This window comes from Gadus morhua, chromosome 22 (genome assembly GCF_902167405.1).
Source record: "Gadus morhua chromosome 22, gadMor3.0, whole genome shotgun sequence".
Lineage (NCBI taxonomy): Eukaryota > Metazoa > Chordata > Actinopteri > Gadiformes > Gadidae > Gadus > Gadus morhua.
In genome coordinates, this window is record NC_044069.1 from 8866196 (window position 1) to 8876195 (window position 10000).

A 10000-nucleotide genomic window follows, 5' to 3' on the forward strand; every position below is an offset into this window, starting at 1 on the left:
TTAAAAAGTTAAAAGCGACCCAAATAAATGTGCCGTTGAGTAGATAGAACATTTTCCGCTGAAGTTTGCAACGCATATAAAAAATAACTACATTTAGCACACCAATTATAAACTATATAAGAAGAAGACAAAGAAGAAGAAGAAGCAAAAAAAACCATTTCAACCAGTCTGGCATTTAATGGGCAAAACATCAAGAAAACAAAGTCTAAAGCACAATACGCCGCAAGATATTGAATATGTTGCAAAGTCTTGAATCAAACACACACACACCCCAAGATTGACTGGTGTATACCACCGACGGATTCTCCAACTCCAGGGGACAAACAAGAGAGGAGATTGAGAACATGCCCCGCAGATCCCTGATGGATGCGGTGTCCTTTAAACCAGACGATCGTTAACGCACTAAGAAATTAAGTCATTAGTTTGTCATGACAGCCGGTGACACCTCTTTTATTAATCCTGGCCTGCATCATTAATACACCCTAATTGTAATTAATTGGTCTTACGGGTTTCAGGGACAATCACGAGACCCTCTGAGTGTGGTGTGTGTGTGTGTGTGTGTGTGTGTGTGTGTGTGTGTGTGTGTGTGTGTGTGTGTGTGTGTGTGTGTGTGTGTGTGTTTGTGTGTGTGTGTGTTTGTGAGGAAGGGGGATGCAGGTCGCATGTTGACAAATGATATGAATTGGGGTTTGGCAATTGGCACACATGCAGACATGCAGACACACACACAGACATACACACACACGAACGCACACACACACCACACACACACACACACACACACACACACACACACACACACACACACACACACACACACACACATGCATATACTCCATGAACATCTAGTTACAAGATCATAAAAGGATGAGATCATGACCCATACAAAAAGTAACCTGCTGACCCCATTATATGAGAATGGTTCAACCTATTATTATCATACGAGGCAGCCAGTTTACACACGTAACCACGCACACATACACAGACAAAGGGGTAGGAGGGGATAGGCTGGTGCGTCCTCTGTCTTCATTGTGTATGTGTGTGTGTGGTTGTGTTTGTGTGTGTGTGTTGTTTGTGGTCCTAACTGAATCGTCTCTAGTCAACATTCCACAGTGCTCTCTAGTGCTGAAGAAAAAAGAAAAATCTGTCTTCCACTAGTACATCAAACGCTTTACAATATACCACAAGAGACACACACACACATACATAACCACGCCCCCCCCCCCCCCCCCCCCCCCCCCTCAAAAGCCAAAAGAATCAGACAGCTCAGAGCAATGCTCGCGGGTGAAAAACATCACCAAGCTGAGTGGCTGAACCACCACAGGATAGAACAACACACATACAGAGACACACACACACATGTTCACAGGAACACTAACATGATTAGAACCATGATTATACATAATCATGCAGCACACACACACACACACACACACACACACACACACACACACACACACACACACACACACACACACACACACACACACACACACACACACACACACACACACAAACACACAGACAGCAAACCTCAGGATACTTGCACAATCATACAGACTTACATTGTATGAAGGCATTTCGCACAACCCGCTTGGTGTTTGGCCGTTACGTCAAAGAGTTGTGCAAAGTGACCACGATGTGCGACTGTGGTGATTGTGCGTGCACATGTATGTTTGAGCGCGTGATCAGACACACAACCTCAAAAGGGAGGCAGAAGTGTTCGGTGTTGTGCTTTGATTGTGTATTCTGGGATGTTGTTTAATTGCTCTTGTACTCAATGCCTCGCTGATCACGTGACGATGACACTTATTGAACATGCATTGCCATTTCATCATCAGGTACCACTATGTGTTACATATTTCAAATATTTTTAATGGGCCGGGAATTCAAATTATGTTGATCGCCTTCAAGAGCGTGTGCACAAGTACACATGAGAACCTTCGCAATCACACATACGCACACATGCTATTTTCTTCAATTAAAATTATTCATACGATTAAACGAATGCCATATGCTCGCAATAAATCGTGTTATTAACGTAAAAAAACTCTGTGGATTTCACGGCAAAAAAAACTATAATTTGCGGAACTGAAGACAAGGTGATGATTTACCCAGTCTTCACTCACAATATTACTTTCCCTTTTTCCTCTCTCTTCAGTAATGACGCAGTTAACGGTTTCCGTGCTTACCTCATGTTATGGTAATCGGGGAAGCATCTGAAATTGAAAATTAACGTTTGCATTGTGAATACACAAGAAAACGTCCATTATCTGAGCAGGTATCCACTGAAAGCACCGTGGCCTGCTAAAGCCATTAAAATATAATTTGTGTCAAATCTATTATGTGTACGTCTCCGCGTCTTTAGCCCTCGTTAGAAACCTCGAGGAGTGAGTACTCATTACAATATGATGATATGGTAAGGGGGTATCTAACGGCAGGTAATTTGATAGTTGATAATGTCACAACAACAGAGTTTTAGTTAAGCGAACAGAGAGGAGAGACTTTGATGTCACTGTGGGCCTAAGATTAGCCTTTCACAGTGCAAGCAGGGCGAAATAAAATGTGACAGCAAGTCAGAAACTAATGAGTACGAATGTTATTATATAATACTTTTCTACCAGTGACTATGTATTTACTATGTAGTCTTTAGCAGGCGCCTTAATCCAAAGAAACATGCAGCAATTTTTTTTCTCAAATGACAAAAGGTAGGGGTTAAGGCATCCTGCTCACGTATGCCTAGAGGTCGATTTTGGACATTTGCCCAACACCTTAAGACTTTCCCGCCCCCCCCCAAACAAGAAGGTTCCAGAAGAGGGGCTAACCTTTGCTGATCATCAGGTTACAATCGCGTCATGGCGGTCCACTCTCAGACTTGGCATCAGCTCCCGCCGTTGGGGGTGTGGGGTGGGGGGGGCGCGTCCCGCCTTATCGTCCGATCGCCGTCCTTCTTCGCGCGTGACTCCGCGCCTCAGCGTCGGATTTACCGCCGCCGTCGAACCCCCGAAGGTCCGATAAGCCCCCGCCGACCGCCCGCCTTCGGCACTGATATCCAAAAGGTCCCCTCGGCGTCGGGTCCGAACGTCGCTCCTCCGAAGACACACACACACACACACTCTCCTTGTGTTTAACTCGTGTGTGTTTTCCCTCTTGGTTATTTTTCAACTAGGCGCGCTTGATATATTCCATGTACCGTCCAGCACACCACTCCACACCGCAGGGAGGAGCTGGTAATACTGTTCTAGGTTCTCATGAGCAAGGCATCGCCGGTCACCTCTGGTACTGGGGGGTGGCGGTGGTGGTGCTGCTGGGGGAGGAGGGGGGGGGTGAGGGGCGGGGGCGGCGGTCAGGCCTGCGCTGGCATCGATGCCGTCATCACCATGGAAACCTGTAACCAAAAGGGAAGACAAATAGGGACTGTGAGACCCAGAAGAAAAATGGGCAATGCTCAAGCTGCAGTTACTGGAACTTATTATACCCATTTCCTCTCCGGCCGATCTGACTCCTTCTCCAAAGTTTTTTTTTTTTCTTTTTTGTCCGAAAGCCCGGGTCTGTCCCGGCTCGGGACGTCCCGAGCTTGACTGGCACGCACTGCGAGCTCAGACGCTGATGGGATGTGATTAGCTTCAAGGAGTCCGTTCAAATCATTTCTACTTATTTTCTCGACTCTTTTGTGGGTTCGCCCTACCTTGTAAACCTCTTTGACATATATGCAATTCCTTTCTGACATTCCTGTGAACCAGTCTAGTTTTTTGGGGTGATATACTATCCAGCACTACTAAGATCTATCATTTCATAATAATGGCACACGCTTATTTAAATCATTTCACACATCGTTGGAACATCTATCACCAGGGCATATGGTTGTGGACATGCCTCCGATATTCCTGTCTGATAGAGCTACTCTTTTACTCCGCGTGAATTAACGTTCTAGCTCTCTTCATTGGGAGCATGAAGTGTGCATGTCGTAATAGATATGCCTCAATTCCCATCTTAGTAGGCAGAAACATTGTTGTTTAAAATATTATGTACGCCATGGGCATTAGGAACTTACGCTATTCTAGAGTTCAAAGTATGCCACATAGCTTGAAATTAGTTTCCGATATCTTTTTCTTCATCCATCTCCCACTGTGATATCATATCTCCCTCTCTCTGAGTCGGTTGGGAATGTGTTGTGTTCGGTCCAAAACTGCCATCTTTCCCCAAAAGAAAGTATCATCTAGCGGCACGAGACTTCCTGTGGCCTTGGCTGTCTACAGCTGTATTTTAGCCGCTGTGCAAATCCAGCAGTAAAAGTCAATTCCTCTCCCTGCGTTTCCCCTTTTGTTGCCCCAACCACGAAACATCACCCCACCCATCTATACCAGCCATCTTTGTTCCCCCGCCTTACTCGATGGGAGGAGGGAAAAAGATGGAAGGAACGGAAGAAAGGAAGGGAGAGAGAGCGAGAACGCCCTCCTCTTCTTCACTTACTCTCTCTCTCTCTCTCTCTCTCAGTCAATCTCTCTCTGACTTTCCTTCTCTCTCTCACTTGCTCTTTCTCTCTCTCTCCCTCTCTCTGTCTGTCTTATCCCTCCCTCCCTCTTTCTTTCACCACAAATCTAAATATGAGTCTGTATTTATACAAAGAGAGGCTCCTTCTGGTCAAGCGGGCAGTGTGTGAGGCGTGTTGCTCTGTGTGTGCGTGTGCGTGTGTGTGTGTGTCTGTGCGCTTTGGGTTTCCCTCTGTGTCTATACAAAAAGTATGTTTGTTTTCAATGATTGAGTGAGCACACACACACACACACACACACACACACACACACACACACACACACACACACACACACACACACACACACACACACACACACACACACACACCCTGTTAGGGCCCTATTGCCCTCAGCACCATATATCTCCCCACCTGGGGTCAAAGGTCGCATCCTCTCCTGTACTGGTCCTGCTCCCTAAACGGCCGACCTTACTCCTCAACCTATGGCACACAGATTCCCCGAACGTCAAGCCGCTACAGCTCTGATGGATACAGTTACCGCTTTTACATGTTTTCTTGTGTCTTTTTGTGGAGAGGAAGGGGGGGGGGTGGAGTTAAAAGCTGTCTGGTATCTGATGGGTATTGGAAACATATCAGAAGATGTTTTCAATGTAGATGGCCTTTGAAGCCGTGTTTAATGTATAAAGCCGACAGCATCTCCAATGTGCTGGGTTAGCCTTGAGTCGAACACATCTCGACCTCTGCTTGGCACACCGCTCGTGACTTCGTGGACAGGAATGTGTTTTATCTCAATTGGAAACATCTTCTGATATGTTTCCAATATCGATCAGATACCAAAGCCCCTTACTGCTACCCGCCTCCCCCAAACAAAATACACAGAACTCTGTTACGGTTTGCACGTTTACAAAGCAGGGCCCGTACAGAGTGCTGGAGGATGTGACCTTTGACCCTGGCATTAAAGATATATGGTGCTGACGGCAGTGACCACATTGTGTGCATACTTAAAGTCTGTGTGTGTGTGTGGACATATACTAAAAGTCTGTGTACTTGTGTATGCCTGTATACTAAAAGTTTGTGTGTGTTTGTTTATGCCCGTATACTAAATGTGTGTGTGTGTGTGTGTGTGTGTGTGTGTGTGTGTGTGTGTGTGTGTGTGTGTGTGTGTGTGTGTGTGTGTGTGTGTGTGTGTGTGCGTGCGTGCGTGCGTGCGTGCGTGCGTGCGTGCCCCATCTTTCCGATGCCACTACTGTATAAAGGTGGGCTGCAAGATTCTTATCAGCAACAGTCGATTCCGTTAACAATTACATCTCAACGATGTAAGTGGTTGCATTAAAAAATCTAATCAAAACAATTATCTACCCCTTATCTTAAAAATGTTCTCTCGTTACACGACTTTACAAGTCTGGCAGGATTTCGATGTCAACCGATTTATTCACTAAATGCAAAGCTAATAGGCAAGACTTTTACTTTGTCCAAAGCATCATTTCTGGGAATGAATACATGTTTTCACAAAGCCGAGCACTGACCCTCTGAGCTCCGAAATCACCCTCACAGGCTCCTTGTGTGCCGATCGGAAAGTTTTACTGCAATAGATTCAGTATAATTGAGAGAGTATACTTGAGAGAGAACGTCTATTCTCGCAAGCCCGGGATAGGTAGACTAAAAGGTCATTCTACTAAATCCAGACACACACACACAAATTATTCAAATAGCGGTTGCGTTATTACGTAGCTGAGGGTGGTGTGGTGTTAGTGTTGGAAAGGAGTAAAGAAAGAGGGGGATGAGGGACGGAAAGAAAGAGGCAAAGAAGAACAGAAAGAAGTCTAAAAAGAAAGTCAAGAAAGAGGAAAACGTGTGATTTTTCTTTCCACCGTCACCTAACCGCTATTTATTTTCCTGTCCCTCCCATTACTATTCCTCTTTCCCGCCCCCCCCCCACCCCCCCCCCACGACATGTCCATCCGCTTCTCACATTTTCACCTCCACCCCCTCTCTCTCACTCATCTTCAAACCACCACATGTTCCCCCACCCCACCGACCCCCTCCCCAAACACACACACACACACGCACGCACGCACGCACGCACGCACGCACGCAGACACACACACACGCACACGCACACGCACACACACACACACACACACACACACACACTACCCCCATGATCACCACCTCCATACCACCAACATCCCTCTGAAAGTGTGTGTGTGGTCCGGTCCGGGTATACACCATTACATTGTTCCAGACAGGTTGGCCTACGCCACTAGCCAGCAGACAAGGCAGGGGGGCGGGGGGGGGGGGGGGAGGGAGGGGCGATTGGAGAGAGCAGGGTTTCCGAAGAAATGTTTGTTTTTCTGTTTCCAATTTGGTCCGGCCCGAGGAACTCCACACTCCGCTCTGTCTCAAACACACCATTCATGACGGCCTGACGCACATGATTGCTCACACGTGCGCGCGCACGGGCGGACACGCACACACACACACACACACACACACACACACACACACACACACACACACACACACACACACACACACACACACACACACACACACACACACACACACACACACACACACACACACACACCTAAGCCTGTGCTCTATTCCGAGAGCTCACATGTGTTCGGTGATCACAGTACCACCTACGAGCATGCAGATACACAAAAGACACACACACACGCAAACTCAATTGCATCACGCAAAATTTAATTCCACTCGGTTTCACTATGAAACACAAGCCCTCTAATTTATCGTTTGGCCGCATCCCTTATTGTTGTCTGATTTGTTATTGCTAATGCCGTTTCCAATGTCATGGTGGTCAGAGCAATTACACTAGTTTCTTCCTCAGTTTCATTCATATCGTCTCTCTCTCTTCCCTCTCTCTCTTTCTCAGAAGAGAGAGATTGCCCTTGAAGGGTCCAGCTTTTTTTGGTTTTTCCTGATGTTCCCTCGACGTGTTCTTAGATGTAACGTAGACGCACCCATGTTCCACCAATTACGGGACACTGGGAACATTGTCTCAGACGCGGGCAAACTCAGCGCCTGCATCTGACACAGATTATCCCCCCCACACACACACACACACACTTTTTTTGGTGGGGTTGTTTACATTTGGAGTACACAGCTTTTGATTTTTTGAATGTGGTCAGTCACTAATGTTGATCAGTACACATATACAGACAACACACACGCACGCCAAATTAAATGCATACAGACCCTACAGGCTGCGTTTGAGACCACGCCAGGCAGTGTTTTAGAAGTACTAGCACTAGCAGTATTAGTCGTAATAGTGGTAGAATCGATAGTAGTCAAATAAACATGTTTCAACAGTTACTTAATGCGGCTTGTATATTGTGACGTTGCATCGCAATGACCGCCTCCATTTTGGAAGTATTGGAGCACAAGAATTTTGACGTTAGTGATGGTCGTCATTGTTTAGCATTTAAAGGTGAAATGATGTGTCATTATGGGGTGACATTGGTGTGTTTCAAACTGCCATTATCCCATGATGCATTCTGATGCACAAGCTCTATTGGTTGGGGAAAGACTACCATGGGATAAAACCACCGCCGTCTGTTTCTTAACAGTAGCATTAGTTGTAGTTGTAGTAGTTGTCGTAAGATGGACTCGTTCCAACAATTAATAGGTTGCACAAGTGGTAAATCTACCTCATGCCATATCTCAGATGCAACGTTTATAGATTTGCGGCTGGCGACGTAGCTCAATGGTATTAAATTAATCATGGCTGCCGTTTCATACTTCCACGGGTTCTTTGAGCAGTAGGAAAGCAGTCAGATATACAAATAGGCGTGTTTGTTGTTGTTTGTCCGTTAGGTTTATTGTGTCTTGGGGGTTAGTTATGATGCCATAAACAATCTTGGCAACGGCTAAACAAAACAAGGTGCAGCACATTGTCTCGCTGGGCTGTCCCGCCCTCTGAAAGGACATTGTTTTACTTACTGCACATCTGAATATTCTTATCATTGTTATGGTTAGGATCTTTTGGGGGATATTGCATTGTTCTTCGCTAGACGTAATCAAAAAAGGCTTGTATTTCCAAGAAGAAAGAAATACAGAGCCCAAATTTTTCTTACTAGTTTCAAATTCGTTTTCTTCTCTGCCTCAGTTGACATGTTCAATGCGCAAAAAATTAAGCCGCTTAAGCGAATACAAAAGGTAGAAAAATACTTTTGTTTACTTCAGGGAGACAAGCATATCTCAGGCTCTTTTTTGCTGTCTGTTTACGAATCCGACCGGCACAAAGAATACACAACGTCGGAGAGATAAATGAGGAGGCAAACGGGATCCAAGGTGAGACTAACGAGTGCCAGAGAAGCCTGTTATTCCTCCTTGCTGAGAACCTGCCGGAAGCCCCTTTATAAACCCACGCATCCCGGAATGACCCTGAAATTGTCGTTATCGCTGACGAATAGAAAGGACAGAGGAAAGACAAACGGCTCAGCGAGGGGGTTTGGGGGGGGGGGGGGTTGGGGGTACCTGCGGAGACATAACCACGTCGACGAGGGTCGTCGAAACGAGCAGCCAGGGTGATCCGCCCAATTAGCCTTCTGAACACATAACGGGGGCTACAGCCATCGCTTGGACCTGTTAGCCAGCGAGTGCACCGTGTTGCAGGACATACTTAAAATATAGCCAAAGCTTTTAAGTTCCTTTGAACAACAGTGACAAAGAGACACAGTGTGGGTTAATGCTGGAGATTGATGACATTTCTTTGTTTACCTCAAACATTTATTTTAAAATTCTGCCAGTGCTTCGCTTAATTTAACCGCGACCACGTTTCATGCAGTTAATAAAAAAAAACACAGACTTTTATGCTGCCAATCCCGAGGTTTAGCCTGCGTGCTTCGGCGCTGCGGTGAATCAGAAGACAATAGCCGACGTTTAATGAGAGTGGCTGAACGGTGAGTCACAGACCAACTCACTGACTCACATCCCCACCGACACATCAAGCCGCACATTCTCCGAAACTTTCCTTCTCTGCTTCTCCATCTCTTCTCCGAGTCAATCCAATGCTGACTCACAAAAGGAAACTGGTCGTCCCTAGATGTTAAAATAGATTTTCTTCTACCTGAAATGATTCTCAGGTCAACCAAGGTCAAAAATGATACCCTAACATTCCAAAGAAAGGCAGTTTGACTGTAGTCTATTGTTGTTGTGGGCTGTACAATGAATCCAATAATTAATTATTAAATTGATGATGCCTATAATTGCAGGCTTCAACATGTTATCAACAAAAAGTGTAAAGCTCATCATTGCCTTCCGGATGCTTTCGTGAGCTACACCCAAGAAGGACGTTGACAAAGTATTTTCCCGGTAATGCCAGGGCTGGGTGCGAGTCGCCCGGGTGAGTCTCTCCTGTGTGTCTCTCCTCAGGCACTCCGGTAGTGCTGCTCGGGAAATACAGCGACAAAAAGTTCATCCTTATCAACTCTGGTGCTGTACGGCCACTAGTTTCCACCCACACCCCCAATAATTGTCTGA

At 46.0% G+C, this 10000-nt stretch overlaps 1 protein-coding gene across 2 annotated transcripts in view; it reads right to left on the reverse strand.

Annotated features, from left to right (window-relative positions):
- Positions 1-10000, reverse strand: part of trps1 (trichorhinophalangeal syndrome I) — a 112475-nt gene that overhangs the window by 85473 nt on the left and 17002 nt on the right. For both annotated transcript variants that reach the window (XM_030348088.1, XM_030348089.1), the window contains exon 2: positions 2826-3388. In XM_030348088.1, coding sequence (XP_030203948.1) covers positions 2826-2838 — 13 coding nt within the window. In that variant the 5' untranslated portion in view covers positions 2839-3388. The remainder of the gene's footprint in view (positions 1-2825; positions 3389-10000) is intronic.